The sequence below is a fragment of the Rhododendron vialii genome, chromosome 13a (genome assembly GCF_030253575.1).
Source record: "Rhododendron vialii isolate Sample 1 chromosome 13a, ASM3025357v1".
Taxonomy (NCBI): domain Eukaryota; kingdom Viridiplantae; phylum Streptophyta; class Magnoliopsida; order Ericales; family Ericaceae; genus Rhododendron; species Rhododendron vialii.
In genome coordinates, this window is record NC_080569.1 from 32,900,016 (window position 1) to 32,918,400 (window position 18,385).

General features: G+C 37.8%; 2 protein-coding genes across 6 annotated transcripts; one reads left to right on the top strand and one right to left on the bottom strand.

The window, feature by feature from the left end:
* Window positions 1-3,729: 3,729 nt before the first annotated feature.
* On the top strand, window positions 3,730-7,653 carry LOC131314620 (zinc finger A20 and AN1 domain-containing stress-associated protein 4-like). Of its 4 annotated transcripts, none has more exons than XM_058343404.1 (3): window positions 3,730-3,882; window positions 3,988-4,059; window positions 6,791-7,653. In XM_058343404.1, exon 3 carries the CDS (start codon window positions 6,803-6,805, stop codon window positions 7,325-7,327), a length of 525 nt encoding a protein of 174 aa, XP_058199387.1. In that variant the 5' UTR covers window positions 3,730-3,882; window positions 3,988-4,059; window positions 6,791-6,802; the 3' UTR covers window positions 7,328-7,653. The 4 variants fall into 4 exon arrangements, with proteins under 4 accessions (XP_058199387.1, XP_058199384.1, XP_058199383.1 ...); XM_058343401.1 differs by having other exon boundaries at window positions 3,735-3,882; window positions 6,765-7,653; XM_058343400.1 differs by having other exon boundaries at window positions 3,764-3,853; window positions 6,765-7,653.
* A 2,545-nt stretch (window positions 7,654-10,198) lies between these two features.
* Window positions 10,199-12,423, bottom strand: LOC131314621 (uncharacterized). 2 transcript variants are annotated; one of them, XM_058343405.1, is made up of 2 exons: window positions 12,289-12,423; window positions 10,199-11,034 (listed from the first exon to the last, which is right to left on the bottom strand). In XM_058343405.1, the coding sequence occupies exon 2, from the start codon at window positions 11,018-11,020 to the stop codon at window positions 10,463-10,465; it is 558 nt and encodes a 185-aa protein (XP_058199388.1). In that variant the 5' UTR covers window positions 11,021-11,034; window positions 12,289-12,423; the 3' UTR covers window positions 10,199-10,462. The 2 variants fall into 2 exon arrangements, with proteins under 2 accessions (XP_058199388.1, XP_058199389.1); XM_058343406.1 differs by having other exon boundaries at window positions 10,199-11,027; window positions 12,289-12,373.
* Window positions 12,424-18,385: the final 5,962 nt, after the last annotated feature.

Consider the following 18,385-nt stretch of genomic DNA (forward strand, 5'->3'; position numbering starts at 1 on the left):
CTCTCTCTCTCTCTCTCTCTCTCTCTCTCTCTCTCTCTCTCTCTCTCTCTCTCTCTCTCTCTCTCTCTCTCTTCTGTAGTTTGTTCAATTACATACCAATAATCACATTTGTTTTTTGTGTTTGTTAACGCTTCCGCACAACAAAATTATGTTCATCAAATACCAATTCATGTGTGTTTGCAATGCATTTAGGTTAAAAATAGGTTTCGATTCAATGTTCCAATCTTTATTATTTCAATGTAAAGGCATTCTGAAAACACATTAATCCATATCTAATGGAATAATTTTCCGCGTGGACGAGCTATAAAAAATGAATAGTTCTGATTCGTGAAGTGTGCTGGAAGGGCTCATAACGGCCCAATAAGACAAACCCAATTCCTAAGGGGATTAGAGAGGAGCTGATTCCATTGAAAATAGTCTCCGTCGACAATTGAGATTGGTTGGAGGGCAATTAAGTGAGAGTTTGGCCTAACTTATTATTGTCTCAATTTTGGGGCTTGAAAAAAATAAGAAGAAACAACTTCGAATATACCTTATGAATGGAATCTTTCAAGTTGTAGATCAAATACATAAGAAATGAAATGAGGAGAGAATTTCGCCAATTTGAAAAGAAAAAAGAGATCGAAAACTATCACATATTTGTTTGACAAAGAACTTTGTTTTCTTGTATTTTCTCTTACACATTCTTAACCTTTGCCTCATACTAGTAGGATCGTTCAAGGTTCTTTTTGGTGCATTTTTTTGGTTAAATCACATAAAACGGTTTGTTCACGTACGCTAATAAACAATCAAATCGTACCTTTAGAATCGTGAGATTGAACCAGAACATGGCTTTTCTTTGTTAACTTCAAAACAGCATTACGTCGAAATTGTATATATCATTTGGACAGTTTATTCTTCATCGGCTACTTTGAGTTGCAAAAAATGAAAATTAAATAAAAAAAAGGGAAAGAAATAGTCCTTTAAGTGGAAAACAAGCAAATCATTATGAGTAGATCCTATACCAAAAAATGAATTCTATTAGAGACAAAAGCTCATTTTGAGAAAAGCAGTCTTTCAAATTAATCAAATGTCTTTCTAATTGTATACTAATTACTTATTAGACAAAAGCTAATTTTTTTTGAACATTAGACGAAGTTACGTACTGACCAACAGATATTGTAAAAATAGATAATTGAATTATAAAATCTACAAGTCCAATTTGACTAAAATTCCCTAAGCTCAAAATCCTAAACTAAACCAAAACCTAAGGTTCTTCATTATGCAAAGTTTGGTCGGTTTTCTCGATTATATTGTCACCTACATAACAAATTAAGCCAAACCTGTCCCATCAAGTCCTCATCCGCCTGGATGAATTTTAACCCGTTCTATGACTGCATCCAATCGACACCTAAAGACAAACCCACATACCCCTTCGCATATTTATAGTGCCCATCGTCCTGTGCCCGAAGGAATCTGTGCCTTGCAAGACTACCTGAACTAAATTAACCAAATCTCTTTTAGCAATATTCAATTCCCATCAAAACTCCTGAGGCATGAGAAATTCCTTAATTAATTTGGTTTTCAGTACCAAATCAAATCATCCTGAGTCACCCATCACATGGGTGGACCCAACACAACCCAATTTAGAATGAGCTAATTTGAGGAGGGATAGAGGTAATGAATTGGCTGAGAAGCATTGAAGGACTTTTTGAAGAGGAAGAGGTGGAGAGGATTGAAGCTCCTTTTAGAACCAAAAAAAAAGAAAAAGAAAAGCGAAAGGAATATGAAACCTGCGTCACAGAGTGCGTGTATGCGAACGGGAGCACGAGTGCAAGTATTTTTCAAAAGCATCTCAAACTACTACAATTCGCAAGAGTGAGAATCGAAAGGTGCGACGTGCTTTTTGAAGGATTATGCAACTACGTACGTATCAAACCCACATGTATAGTTTGAATTGGAGCTTGATTTGAAATTTTTTTTTTTTTGGAAAAATTGGTGGGTCTTGCCAGCTATACTGCACCTGCTTTAGTTTCTTTGGTGGTTGCTGTGACATTGTTGCAATTTATGAGCCTATTCTAGAATTTAGGTGGTTCATGATGATAAATCAGCTTTCAGAGTATTAAAATGTGTAATGTAGACTTGTTTTCTTGAACTTTGGCCAAACTGTCATATTTGACTCAACACAAGTTTGTGCAGCCATGGCATTAATTGTTTGTGCTCCCATGGAATTATAAATGGCCAGATGAGATGATAATAGATGTTTGGGAAATTCTTAATTGATTTGCGTTTGTGCGCGCACTCGTTTAACTATGTTACGGTAGGTGGAGAAATGGAAAATGAAGATTTGTTTGTGGTGGTTTGTTTGAGAAAATAGTGGTTGAAGGTGCCGCTAAGATATGGATTTTAGGGTGTCAGTGGTGTTGATGCTAGTGGTAGAGTTGGAGTGGTGGTGGTAGCAGAGTTAGAACCGGTCCCGTATTTTCTCCAGTAACTGGTTAAGGTAAGAGTTCTAACAAGGAATTCCACGTTCGTTGCGTAGAACTAGAGATGAGATTGGATTGAAAAAAGAGTATTTGCCCAAATTAATTTATCGAGAAATTTATAATTATCGTTTCCTTCATCCACTTGTAAAAATTAATCTAAAACTATTTATCCAAATCTTTTATCCCACCCAATCAATCATATTACACCAAATTTCAAACTACATACAGTCTCATGTGTCATCCACCTACATGTCTCTTTTAACCCACTCCTCAATTTTATTGTTGTACAGATTTCATTGAAAGAAAAAAGGAGCGATTTTCGCCCTCCCTTTTAATTAATCACACTCTCATTTTTATTTTTAGTGTTCAAATTATCGAAATGTCCTTAAACTTTGTACAAAAAATTGCATTTGGATAACAATAAAAAGAAAATATTGAAAAGCGGAAGGGTGTTTTGGTGTCTTCACAATTCACACACAAAAAAAAAAAAGTAGTGTTGTTAGTAAAAAGGGAAGCGCGAAAATCACTCCCAAAGAAAATCCAAAAAAAAAAAAATTGTAACCTTGAGGGTTCTATTTCTTTTCCGGAGTTCCAACTACATAACATAACTTCAAGTATTTGTGTGTCTAGAACTGCTAGATGAACAAAGACTCATGTATATCAAATGGTTTCGAATGCAATTACTCCTTCCGTATTAATTTAAATGCTTCTTATTGCAGACAGTGTACTTTGACCTAAGAACTAGAGTACGTTTGACATTTTTGTTTTTGTTTTGCCGTTCAAAGGATTTCAGTCCGTACTTTGAAACGGTGCAAAAAATTCAGGAAAACATTACGAAAAATACAAAATTTTGAGATCAAAATTACACATATTCCATAGATAACATTTTTTTTTTTACAAGTTCCATAGATATCATTTAAATCCTAAACTAAACCAAAATTGTTTTAAGGTTATCTGCCTAGAATCCGAAAAAAATTTCAGTGCGAAGCGGATACCACGTGGTGTCCGCTCGAACATCCGAGTAGTCCATTTTATTTTTGGACGGCTCAGATTTGGAAAGAGAAAGTGTTAAGGTGAGAAGAGAGACAGTTTCAATCTAAGCCGTCAAAAAATGTATCAAATGGCTCAAATACGCCGAATTAGTACCACGTGGAATATACCCGCTCCGCACGAAAAATCTCTCCTAGAATCCTCTCCGAACAAAACCATATGACATGCGCCACCGAATAATATTTGTCCACGCCTCATCAGTATTACACCATTCGTTGGCAGAGAAACATCCATTGTCTCTCTCTCTCTCCCCATATAAAAATCAAAGAGAGAGATAGAGGGAGAAACCCATTTCGCCTCTCCCCAAACCCGGCCTTCGATTCTCTCCATCTTAACTGGTACTCTTTCTCCCCCTCTGTCGTCATATGTTACGTATTTATATCTCTCTGTGTTTCCGTGTACGCTTTTGTGGAATTTTTTTTTCGGTGGATCGACCCTTTTGCGTATTGATAGTGATTTTGTTGTGTTACAGTACTCATCCGATGCGATTGTGAGGTCGGAGATCGTGCGATTAGGGTTTGCTTTTCGACGCGATTTTGAACAGGTCAGAGTTTCCAATTGAAACGACGCTTTTAGCCCCCTTTTTGGGGGGTTTTAGGGCTTTTGTTTGAGTCTTTAGACTTTTTCTAAGTCGATTTTTGTTTAGGAATTTCAATTTTTTTGGGACTATTGGTTTTTTGTGTGTGGACGTAAATTTTTTGATAACCAGATGTCCGGCCAGTTACTCGCCCCTTGACTAATACCAGGGCCCAATACCACTGCCCACTCGTGGATGTAAAATTGAGGATAAGAAACACCACCCTTCATCAATTAAGTACAAAACCCTGTTTTGTTTTGCTTGTGTTGAATTGGGCAAAAGTATTTTTGTGTCTTATATTGCACCAGATAGGGAATTAAATCTACGGGTTTAGTAGTTTTGGGGTTTTAGGGCTTTGGTTTGAGTTGTATGGCTGACTAAAAGTTGTGGCTTTGGATTTCAATTTGTCGGTTTTGACTTGGAATTTCAATCTGTTGGGACTTTTTGAAGTTGCTTTGTAATTGATTGTTTTTTTTTTTTGAGTGTGTATCCGGGGGTTTTGTTTGTAAAGATGAAATTGGAGATAAGAAACACCAGCCTTGATCCATTAAGAACAAAACCCGGTACTTGAGGGTCTTGGAATTGGTTACAGTTATTAATTGTGTTTTGCGTGCTTTGAATTGGACAAACGTATTTTTGTTGGTTCTCTTATTTGGCTCACTTGAAATTTGGGAGCATTCCGACACTAGTATATGGCAAAGGATTGGGAATTTGTTCGCTTTTTGCTCTTAAAAGTTAGATTATCACTTCCCAATCTTCACAGAAGAGTACACGAGGCAGCTCCGTCATGACCCATCTTTTCTTCTAACGTATGTCCTTTAATTCAAATTAAAGGCTTCTTTTTTGGATGGGGCATGGAGAGGGTTGTTTACTTGTTCCATATGGAATCCTGGTTGGTTATTATCTTGTCATGAACTGTTGATGCACCCAGGTTCTGTTGTGTGATTTGAGTAAGCTGGAGCTCTTTTGGCCCGGGTGTACTTGTTTTTTACGTTTCCATAAGGGAAAATATTTGGAGTTTCCCGATGACTATGGGATAAAGTATTATGCAGTTCATGGATGGGAAATGGGGAATCAATATGACAGATCATATTGAGGTCCTGAGGTACCAGACTACCAGGTAAAGTGCATAAGGGAAGTAAAAACTATGCAAGAGTTGGGTCATAATGGTACCATTTGGTTAGTTAGATGGTAGAAACGAAAGGGAAAGTATTATGTGTTGTAATAAGCTAGAGGAAAGAAGGAAAAATTGTATTGAATGAACGAAGGACCCTGTACGCTTGGTAAAGAAGTTAAATGAGGTCACGATTGAAAGAAAATCATTTGGTAGGGCAATTAGTAAAAGACCATTGTGATTGTGCTGTAAGACAACTGAAAATGTAAGAGCTGACATGTGGATTATGAATGTTCAAGAACAGTGAATTGGCAATTTGGCTAAAAAGTTGTGTGTGGCCGACGTTGATACTAGTTAGCAGATGATAAAGAGGGCGGGGCGGATGTCGATTTTACTTGGGACCTGGCTAGGTTGTTAGTGACAATTATATGGTGGTTTGTAAACTATAGTTCACAGACCCTTCTAAATTGGCAAAGTCTATGTGTTGGACGCCACAATTGAAAAAGGTTATATAGGATTTTTATCGCCATGTTTGATCATGGGTCCCCTAAAGCGTAAGGTGTTAGGAATGAGCCCAACAGTGTGTATCACTTTATCTAACACCGTCCATCAATCGAAACCATGTGTTGCAGGTCGATATACAAAACATCCACGCAGAGATAAAAAATGTAAGTAGGGAATACATGCAAAAGGAAGACTTCAAACAAATACCTCGACAAACCATAGCTCTGATATCATTGTTTGATTGATGACGTTCTACTCCTAACATGGGTCCAATAATTCACTGCAAGCTATCCAACATGGCATACATAGTTGGACTGCTCCCAGTAAGCATGCCTTAGTAGTCAAGTTTAGTGTATCAGTGTGTACAAGACTCCACGTTAGATTGAATTGCTACTTCACTTACCCTGATTCCTTTAGGCAAAAGACTGATTTTGAAACTCTAGATATTCAAAAGGAATCTAATCTTGAATCTGATCTATGAATATCATGCATGCATGATGTATCATTTCTGTTTGGTTGTTGATCCCACTCTATCAGTTTAAGATATGTTGCACAAGTCAGTGGCTAGTTACCGTACATGCTAATGCATTAGATTTGCCTGTACATACTAATGCATGCTGGGGACTTCCTAGTTTTAACCGTAGCTTATCATGGACCTTTGGCAGTTAAGCATGTCCTTGTTAACCATTGTCCCTACATGGAAGGAAGGATATAAGAGGTACTTATGGTCTTTAGATGGTTATGATGATGAGTTTATATCATCATGCTTCACGTCGTATGTATATGGTGAATTTCCTGGTTGGTTTTGTTTAGCTGTCAGCTTAGCTCTGAATGTTTAGTTTTGGTGTTCATGGAACTGAAAATCTTTGACCAGCATGAGTTTGAAGCCGAACCAATTGAAACTAATTTGTTCAAAATGGTGCTTCTTGGCCTAGTTGCTTCTGGTACCATACTACTTTAGGAATTGTGAGATGCTCAATATACCTGCTTATGTTTTTCAAGGTTTAAATTGGAATATAAATGTGGCTGTGCCAATTTTATTTTCCGTTTGTAGATTTTCAAGCGGATTTTGTGCAGCAGAGGTGCAGAAAAATGGAGCATGATGAGACTGGATGCCAACCTGCTCCTGAAGGTCCTATCTTGTGCATCAACAACTGTGGCTTCTTTGGAAGTGCGGCAACCATGAACATGTGTTCCAAGTGTCACAAGGACCTGATATTGAAACAAGAACAGGCTAAACTTGCCGCTACATCCATTGAGAACCTCGTCAATGGGTCATCGAGTGGAAGTGGAAAAGGACCTGCCAGTTCTGGTACTGTGGATGTACAATTGGATTCTGTGGAACAAAAGACACTTTCTGTGCCACCAACTCCTGCATTTGGCTCTGGGGAAACTGTTGAGGCAAAGCCAAAGGAAAAGGAGGGTTCTAGTAAGTGCGCCACTTGCAAGAAGCGAGTTGGCTTAACTGGGTTCAAATGTAAGTGCGGTAACCTCTTCTGTGGGTCCCATCGCTACTCGGACAAACACGAATGCCCTTTTGATTACCGCACTGCTGCACAGGATGCTATAGCTAAAGCCAACCCTGTTGTCAAGGCAGACAAGCTTGATAAAATATAGAGCCGTCTGGGGTGAGAAGTTTAATGGTTCTGAATATCTGTTGCTTCTTCTTCATCTGTGGAAGTAGTTCCTAAGTGCCTCCCCGCATTGTACCCGTTCTTATCTTATATTTGCTATCTTTCCTGGGAACTTTGGCGGTTAGGACATCTCTGCTGTTTAAAGAACTCTTTATCGCTTGTGTTTGTCGAGATTGTTTGTTTGGCTCCAGTTGTCTTTGTGCTGGTTTGGTTGGACATTGGTGTGATTTGCTTTGTAACGTATCATCTTGGTTCAAATGGGTTTGTGCAATTTCTTCATAATATGGTATTGGGAAGTTATTCGTTGCATTCTTGGTGCTAAGCTTTCCATATGAACATTGTCACCATCTATATGTGTTGCTTCATTCGCTTTTGTTTTACTTTTCCATGCACAAAGCCATTGCAATTTGCTGTGCATTACAATGGGAGAATGGGGTTTTGGAATCGGGATCTTCTCTGCATGAATCTCATATTTACCGTATACAAAAGAAGTTTGATGGCCTTCACTACTTCTAATTATTTGATACGTTGGTTTTTTTCTGGATTGAATACATTGGAGCGATTTCCTTTTGAGAGAACAATTTCATCAGGATAATTTCCTTTTTTAATTTGGTTTGTGCAGGAAATGGGTGCTCTGTCCTTGGTGTTATTGCCCAGTTTCTCGTCACCACTTTATTTGAGTCTTTTTTTGTGGGTTTTAATTGGGGTATCGATAGAGGGATTACAATTCTGAATCGGCATCAGTACTTAGAAACAAATTAGTTGGCAGAAACCGAGTTGGGATTTGAAATCTAGAGTGAATGATCGTTTTCATTAGGCTGTATACAAAAAAGTAGAGATGGATATGAATGCTGAGTGGTCCCAGTGAGAAGCACTGAGGGAGTAGGGACTGGTACCAGCTTCTCTTTGTCCAGGGATCCTCATTACTCGTGCGGAACAAACTAGTGTTTCATCTTTCTTTTTCAGATAGGTATTCATGTAAATGAGCATGCACGAGTGTGGGCATCAAAATGCATTTTGTTAACATCACGGACTAGTAAAATTTTCGAAACTGAAGATTGAGAGTACGAGAGTAGAGCGAGGTAGTCTTACCGGAGGATTATATGACCTAGGTGAGAGTGATGGTGTATTTTCTTTACAATCAAGCTGAGTCGGTTTTCCCTCGCGATTGGATTAACTAACTGCATCCTCTCTTTGAACTACCATCCAACGAATGGAACCCGTTTTTTGATTGGACTAAAAGTGAAGGAATATAAATCTCATCGGACTGATAAAGAAGAGATTAACAATGTTAATTTTTTAATATAATATTGCACATCTTGTGCTTGTTGGATATAATATTTGAGACTATTGCTCATTGGTGAGATGATGAACATATTCTGGGGGCATGCAGATTTGCAACTCAAAGAAACATTATGAAGGCCTTCAAGCTCCGCCGGACAATTTTCCCAGCACGTACGTCTTTCCCAAGTTCAACAGATTCTCACTTCTCAAAACCAAATTAGGGAAGTAGGAGATGTTTTTTTCCCCCCTATTTCAACAGTAAACAGACCATGTTTTGCTGGAAATACAATCGCGCATCAGGCATCTGATGACGAACTCGCTTTCAGGCCACAACGATAAGGTATATACAGAATCAGCCATTCGAGGTTTGTGTATTGTCTCTGCACTTGGATTCAAACTTCTCAAACTGGAACGTGTATATAGTATGTAATATGTTGTCACAAATTCAACAAAAGGAATATTCTGGAACGCCCGGATACAAGAAATACTTCGGAGGGAATGCCTATTCTGCTGTTCAACTGCTTTATTGCATCAATTTCCTGATAATAACAAAGCTGTCGGCAAAAGAATATCTGAACTCAGCAATTCCATTTATTTCCCCTCAATTGTTGCAAAGCAAACCTCAATGAGAAATAAAGTCCTGTATTTTCTGACAAATCCACGAACGAGAACAGAAAATCAATAAGCAAGAGGCCAAAAATAGAAGGCTGGACTTCAACTGGCATACCTAGAAACTAGTCATTTGCAGGTGCAAAGAGAAAGCCAATCGGTACCATGTAGACTCTGAGAGCCCAGCACAACATTTTACTGTCCTAACTACAACCAAACATTCTCATGTAGATTTCAAAGAACATCAGCCACCTAGCACCACCACACAAAACCTCAAAACTAATGCTGCCTAAACGATCTTCAAATCACCAAAGTCACATTCCCGAGAACGCATATACTTCATAGATAGAAGATATCCATGAACCTTGTTGGAGAGAGTTGTAAATAAGCCAGTACTCAGTAGATCATCAAGTTCTCACTTCCTAATTATACCAAGAAAACATTTTGAATGATCTTTACTGAGCTTCCAATTAACAACGTGGTCCAAACCTCAAACAATACAAAGACAAGGTATGACATTTGCACCTTAAACCATAAAAGGACATGGTATAGCATCATTACCTCATGACATGAGAAAACAATGACAGAAATAGTGTAAGTGTATTACAACTACCAATGGACATTAATTCTGGAGGCCGTACCTCATGAATAATGCATCATAACAAACTTTGATAATCAATGCCATCTTTTCCCTGCACTATATTCCTCATGGAGTTGGGAAACTACGGTTGAATACAAACTCTTTCGAAGAATTAAGCAACCATTTCAAAATGGAAAAAACACCATGCTTTCGTACTGCGTTGAGTAAGTTGTAAAAAGCACATTGAATAGTTTAGAACAAGCTATATAAATTTGGTCCAGCTGGACTATTCACTCTCCATTGAAACAGGAAAGTGTCATAACATACCACACATATCATCACTTATTGTGCTTGAGACGAAAATAGAAATGCACCAGAACACATCCAAACAACATGTTATTACATTAGAATACTCATGTCCAAACAGGAGATTCCAAGACCATAATCCTTAAACTTTACAGGCCTGAACATTCAAGTTAAGTTTCTTTCCTAAAAGTGTTTACAAATACCATAGCACCAACATGGAAAAAGCTAAAGACCAAAGTGAAGAAGCCACTTCGATTCTTCCATTAATTCTCTACAAGAGCTTAAATGCCCTAGAACCTAGAACTTCAAAATTCCAAACTGAAAGAACTCGAGTCAACATTAGAGTGAAATCCCACTGGATTCTGCTTCAAGATACTTGCACATTCGTTCCATTACCTCTCTACCCTTAACACTATTTTGCTGAAACCTCTCGACACATCGTTGCTCTATCTTCTCTGCCATTGATGCGAGTGCTGACAATGGCTTAATCCTTATACTAGTCTCCTGCTTACAAATTGTCCACCCATTTGGATTATCAGGGTGAGGATCATACCTGATTTTCTCCTCCACTTCTATGAACCTCTCTAGATTCATGTTGCGAGTAGTGAGTTGCATCGACCGAGATCGTGCATCAACAACTGTTGATTCTACACAATGACAGATTTCTTGACCAACAATTTTGCGCACGAACCATGGTCCAGGAGTGTGGATGGTTAGGGCACGAGTGGTGTAAAGCTTCCCTGCTTCAGTGTCAAGCTTGTGATTCAAAGTGTCCACTTCAAGGATATGGGATAAAGTCCGCTTGTTCTCAGGGTCTGAAAACTTGCGCCAAGATGCAGAGGTTACTCGTTCCCAGGGGTGCTTGTAAATGTGCTCTTGCGAGTATGCTTTCACCATCGCGTTCCTTTCAACTTGACAACACACATTTTGTTAGTGCTAGAGTAAATACTCAGGTTTAGCTAATGGGGAGCAACGTTCACACAACACTTTTACAAATACAATCCATATTTTTTCTTCCTTAAGGAAAATTTATGAAATTATGCTTCAATATGTAGCGGAAGTATATCAGGACAAAACATAGAGTTCTTAACCAAAATGGGAGTGTTAAAAGTTCCCTTAGCTTATTGAAAATACTTTGGAGTTTTGACAAAACTGTCCAGATACAAATGTGGAGCCATTTGATATGTACGGGTCCCACGTGCATCGTGTAAAACCCACATGTAATGGACAGTGTTAGACACATCTATGTCTGGAAGTTTTTGTAACTTTGATTCAAAACCAAAATGAATAATTCTAAGCACACAGAGAGGCGGAAACAAAATGCATGTGCCTCAAGAACATCAACACCTGTCACCAAATAAATGTGCACTAAAGTTTCATCCGTTATCAAGAATGAAAAAAAGAAAATGAATACATCTATCATCTACTATACTATTATAAAGGAATGCCCTTTATGATGTGAACGTAAGTTTTGAGGTTGACCCTTAGTCATATAATCCTTCAAAATGGTCTTCGCTTCCGCTCTCAAATCTCAATCATCGCTCTGCACACACGATCTCAATCCTTGCACTCACAAATTTTAGTTGTTTGGGAGGTTTTTTAAAGACGCTTTCACGCTTGCGCTCCTGCACCCGTCCGTGCATTATGTGACTCTGACTTGCACATTTTTTTACCCAATCCACCCCTTTAACTACCTGAAAAGGCTGCCAAGAAGAAAGGAATAATAACTGCCACCCGAAATTTCTTTCTTCCCACACATCCGGATTTCATTACAGAATATCAAAAAATTAAAGATTTTCCTCTCTCTATTGTTTGAATAACACGATTTGGACGTGCATCGCGTGTGCCGGGGCGTCTAGTGTGAATATATACCAACAGATTCACCTCGGAGTTCGAAATCGATAAAAGCGTTTTTCGTATCAGCCCTTGATCACAAGAAAAAGCAATGGATACATATCTGTACGTTATTGTGCATCTGTATACATAGATAATCATGTGATAATCAAATCTCCATCAGCTTAAAAGATCTAAAGAATTGGGAAAAATTTGAGACACACTCGTGAATTGAAGTCCGGGAAACAAATTTCTAGGGCAATCGACACGCAAACATGCGAATAATCTGTACGCAATTTCTAGGATTCGATAGGTATTAGGGATGAGCGTACCTGTTTCGCAGTGACTGAAACCACCGTGTAGATCGCAGGAAGAGAGAGAGAGAGAGAGAGAGAGAGAGAGAGAGAGGCGGCTTATGTATGTGCTTTGTGGGAAAAAAAAAAACGATTTAAGAAATTAAATTAAATTTCTTGGGGCAAAAGCCACAGGGGAATACTCGGGAGGTTAGATGGGGGCCCAAGTTATTTCTTTTGTCCTGGTAGGCCGGCCCATTTCTTTCTGGGCCGCCCACCTCAACTTTCACAAATCTGGCCCAATTAAAAGTTAAACACAGCTATAAATTATCGAGAGATAATTCTTGGCCGGTCCTACTTTTTTTAGTTCATGGCTTTGGGGATCCTCCTCCACAAAATCTTGTAACTTTCTCTCTCCTCTCGTTCCCCCATTTTTCTCTCATCCAACAACATTACTAAGTTATCAATAATTAGTGTTTGTCCGTGTCTACAGTACTACGCATCCCGATTGAATTGCCCGTGCCTTCGGTATTTGCTAGCTAGTGACTCAAATACTAAATCGATTCATTAGTGTGTAATGTTATCAATAATTCTAACACCATACCTATTTATACACCTATTTACACACCTACACTTATAACAAGAGTGGAGCCCATACACACTGATGAATGTATAGTGTGTGCTGGCTCCACCCTTGTTGTGAGTGTGAATGTGTGTAGTGGTAGAAGCACTCCTTAAGTTATCTATGTCCATTCAATTTACAGTAGTTTTTTGCAAGAGTAATTGGTCGACAACACTAGCAACTAAGGGGATCAACTTTTTTGGATTTTGTGCGAAAAATTACAAAGGTACTCATGTAATTGGCAGGCGATATATATATATATATATATAAAACTTAAAAGTAGTTACAATCGCCCTTTTCGAGGTTGCGCGTTTAAGGCGTGATATTGACGTCGTCTTGAACCTTGGGACGGAGGCCTAACGACTCGGGTTTGGACCCCTCTGACTCCCCCTTGTGGATCGTTCTGGTTGCAGGTGGGGCAGTGCGCATCTTTAAATTTCGATCACCTTCTAAAGACCCCCTGCGGGTTTGGAGAATCAATAGTCACGCCCTGGAACAGGTCGCTCCGTCCATTCCCTTTCGTCTAGAAAAAAGAAAGAAAGAAAGAAGACAACATTTCCAACTCCTTTTTCCCCAACCATCTAATGTTTTTTTCCCCACTCTCTCTTGAACTTCAACCTAATCAAGCTGAAGCCCCTCCCCACCCTACTTGTTTTGATGTTACAAAAATATTTTATTCAGAAACACAATTATTAATTGGGTACTAGCCAAGTAGGTAATCTTAATTTCAATATTCAATTTTTCGATCAAAGGTCATCTTTCATTCAGTGAAGTATAGAAAGGAATGAATGGAGATTGGACTGGGCTCGGAAGGAATATATATGGAATGTGACAGAGACATATATATAGATAGCTATTCTTAGGCGAATGATTCAGTCCATTATTGGAACCCTAATTCAAACTCCTATAAAAGCTTGGGAATTACCTTCATGCCTGAAATAGAATGGAATTTGCAATAAATGATACACATATCCGGAATTAGCTCCAGCGAGTCCACACACATCGAATTTTGGAGTCGTTCAATATGTGTGGTGGGTCACACTACATCGTGTGAGACTCAAGTGCATCGATCGCGTCTTCAGGACTTCCGTGTCCCAAGCATTTCTGTCCGCAATAACGTCGATACTATTTGTAAAGCAAGAAAAGATATGCAAGTACAAAAGACACTTGAAAGCTACATGCATAAATATGATCTTAATTAGCTTGCTGGATCGAAAATGATATATTAAGGTCGCCTGTTTCCTACTCTTCTGTTTTTGCCAACACCGTATATATTAGTGGAAGGTTAGATGGGAAATTAGTGGGTTAACAATCAAAGAGTGTTCGAATATAAAAACAACAACAATCAAAAGGGGTTCGATGTCTTTCCATAGATGTGAACCCCAAACCTCTCCGGCCCTTGAAAGCCAAGGGGTACTATCAGATGGTCTAGGAGCCACAACTCGCTTGTTTACTTCACCTGCGATTTCAATTAACAAATTTGTTTTGCCAATATTGTATACATCATCAGGTGTTAGCTGGATGTTAGTAAGTTAGTTTATAGGATAGCCTTGAACCTCAATCAACTGTCCCTCATGGGGCTCGAACCCAGACCTCCACTCAAGAAGGTACGTGGTGGGTGATGCCAACTGAGGTAGAGCTCATTGGCAATTCACAACTAATTACTTTCTAGGTTAATTACAAGATCCAAACATTGGATTCACATGAGCAAAAATCCTACAAATTCAATTAATTTACTAACAAAGTCAAAGTTAGAGGAGACTTACTGTTCTCTCCAATCTAGGATCCATTTCCTAATAAGAGTAACTATTTTTTATTCGTATATGTTTTACTAGTTCATTTTCTTTATTTGTTTCATATCTCAAACCAAGACAATGCCATGCACATGCTTCTACAGATTCTGTAATTTCTTAATCTACTGCTTGATATATTATTTTCCCCCCTTTTATATTCTATCAAAGCTAAAAGTATCCCATTATTTTCGTGGGATTGTCGATAAGTTGTTAATAAAGAATGTTGTATAGTATTTTATAATAAATATAACATTTAATAACTTTTTTTAGTAAATATATATCCCTCTAGATAATACTACTAGCATGCCATGCATCGTCATCGATATCGACAGTTAATTTGCCACCATTTGATTTGATTTAATTACTTTTACCCGTTGTTGAAGTATACAAAAACTATACATGATATAAGAAGATTATTCGTTATTTTATCCTTCCACATTGATGATCAGGCCACATGCATAGAGACAGAGTTGTATGTATTTCGAGAAAAAGGAATTGATGACAATTAATTAGAAATTCAAAAGTTGGCTCTTCATATCTATGCTGATTTTGTCATATAGAAAAGTAAATGCTAAAATACACAACTCATATTCTGGGGACATGCAAGTGGAGTGCAGTGCATACTTAATACTCTCATGAAAAAAGATAGGGTTTAATTTCCGTAAGCACCCATCTCCCTCCTCAGGTCCCCTAGGATATCGTAGATTAGAATTAACGAATGGTAAAAAAAAAAATATCTGGTGACAAATATATGTCGAAAGCTTATTCCTTTTGTCCCATATTGTTTGGCCTTTTTTAAAAGTTGTGTACAATTTTTTGGTTAAAACTAAAATACTTATGTGTTTATTTTTTGAATTTCTTTGGCACCCAAAAAATTAATTGAGATTTTTAAATTGAAAAAAATTCACGAACATGCTTATTATTATTATTATTTTTTAAAAATGACCTGACTTTGAAAAGAAGAAACAATATTGGACGGGGGGAGTATACAATATGTTATGAATTATTGAGCTTATGAAATTTAATGCGATTTAAGAAGTACACGCTGTACAAATTCTAATTAAAGTGTGTATTAGTAGCATTATTTTTTCTCTTACTCATAGAAGACAAATGAGAATGTTGAGGTGGATGTGTGGTAAGACTAGAAGAGACATGATTAGAAATGAAACGGTTCGTGAGATGATAGGTGTAACACCCATAGAAGAGAAGTTGAGGGAAAATAGGCTAAGATGGTTTGGATATGTCTACCGTAGACCAGGAGATGCAGTAGTTAAGAGAGCAGATATGATAGCTTTGGGTGACAATGCTACGGGGAAGGGTAGACCTAAATTGACATTAGATGTTGTGGTGCGCAACGATATGAGTATAGTAGGTTTGTGTGAACAAGTGGCCCTCGACAGAGCTCAATGGAGGAAAATGATTCATGTAACTGACCCCAAATGATTGAGACTTAATGCTCGGTTTGGTTTGGTTTTGGTTACTCATAGAAGACAAATGTTGACCGATTCTATTCACTAAAGAGACAGCTAATCTATTTTAAGGACATCGTGTGATACTACATTTTACATGGGCCTCGGTGTGATTTTTCCTATTCAAATTAATACGGAGTAGTTGTTTTTGTTCGGTTTATTGGTTCTGTTTAATTTTAGTCTCTGTAATAAATAATTTTGTCAATTTTGGTCTCTGTTAAATGCATTCGCTTGTATGTATCGATTAATCTAAACCAATTAAATTTTCAACATTTTTTTAATCATAATTTTCGATTAATTACGATTTGTACAAGTGCACAAAACTTCTTACAACACTATTTAAAGGGACTCATATAATCATTGTGCCGATCAACTAATGCCTAGCTTGAAACCTTTTATATACTCCCTCCGTTCCTAAATAAAAGTCCCTCTTAGGAATTTCAACTTTTTTAGGGGACATGTAATCATTACATCTATTTTTCACCATTACCCCTATATTCTACCTATTTTGCACCATTCGTATTCACAATGAGAGACACTTTTGAAATTTTATCAAATTTCTACTTCTATTTTTGGAAAGGGATAATCATTTTGAAATATCCCAAAATAAAATAAGGGACTCTCAATTAGAAACGAAGAGAGTATTTTTTATGGGGTAGGGAAACCACCTTTATCTTCTTTTTTTTATTCGTAAAACCTAATCTACTCTAATCTTTATTTTGTTATCAGTGTTAATATTGCAAATATTCTTGTTTCTGCTAGAATAGAACAACTGCAATAAAATGAGAGATCCCAGCTTTAATCACAATCTCCGCTACTAAGGAGAGTGGTATCCAAATTGACGAGTGCGCATAAGTTGATCCCGATTGATATTCCGAGTTATACACATACTAAAACAATGAAATAGTTGACCCAAGAAAACAACCCTAAAATTCTAACCCTAACCCTAAGCCTATAGGCCCTATACCCTAACCTTGAAGTATGCACAAAAGAAAACAAAGGCTGCAGTAGTCGACCTAGAAGAATTGAATACAATTGCTAGGAGTAGTACTTCCCTTAATTTAGAAGGGCCGGGGCTTTGTTAATTAGTCCGAGGCGACACGAGCATTTCCCCGGCATTGCCTCCCATGCACACACTCTCACCTCGGCCCCCTCCTTTGAAACTCGATCTCAAACTTTACTCTCTGGATTCTCGCGAGCTAGCTAGCTTCTTCCCAAACTGCCCTCGTGATTTCCCATAAACTACAATACCTACCTCCCCTAAACTGCTCTAAGTTTCAACAGATCATAATCTCCTGGCACCAATCCTTATGTGTGTGTGTGTACACACACACACTCACTGCAAAATGTCATCCTTTTTGTTTTTGTATGGTGTGATATATATCGTTTTGCTGAAATGCCATAATATACAAGAAGGAAGGATATTTTGTTATGTCATTACTACTTATCACATTACAAGGCCACACATATATCACCCTTAAAATCACATTCTGCACATATTGAACAGTTCGGATTATAAAAATTTGATCGGAAACTATGAGATTGAGATTATGGATGTTTTTTTAGGGTGTCCCTTGAACCGTTCCGTGTATATATATTGGCAACTAAAACCACCCATAAGTAAATAAAATCTCAAGGTAAAATCATTTCGAAGGGACCAATTATAAATGACCACATTTATTCTTGAATACAGATAAAGTACAACAAAGAATTTCTATCATTTGGGGAGCCACGGCCCTGGCCCTAGACGTTCAAAAAAAAAAACTCTCCTCACACATGTTAAGTTTAGGTTTTGTAGATGGTGGTTTTACCAATTAGGCAAATGTTGTGGCTTGTTACTCAGGTATATGTTGGAATTATATAGAGCTTTCATGGAGTATTGTTTTCAGGAAAACTAAGGATAAGTTATTTTTTTGAAATGGAATTTCATTAAAATTAAGCTAATAGAACATCGTCCAGATAACATAGGAATAACATAGTAGTAGTGACAAAAGAGAGGCAAAACACTACCTAAACCTAGATTCTAATATGCCTCAAACACCCAAGCAATCCGCTATAACAAACTCCCTGGCAGCGAGCGGCGCGACACATTTGGTGCAACATTAGTTAAGTTATCATTGTATTGAGATTCAAAACAGGCCAGACAATCGGCAGTCTTGATTGGCTTATCATTATGTATGGATAAATATATGGTGGTGGTCTTGGCTGTAATAATTTTGGCCTCCTCCACCGGTATGCGCTAAGGGTGATTC

Bases quoted from the DNA above. Each gene is read 5' to 3' on its own strand.
- LOC131314620 (XM_058343404.1), top strand. From the start codon at position 6,803: ATGGAGCATGATGAGACTGGATGCCAACCTGCTCCTGAAGGTCCTATC.
- LOC131314621 (XM_058343405.1), bottom strand. From the start codon at position 11,020: ATGGTGAAAGCATACTCGCAAGAGCACATTTACAAGCACCCCTGGGAA.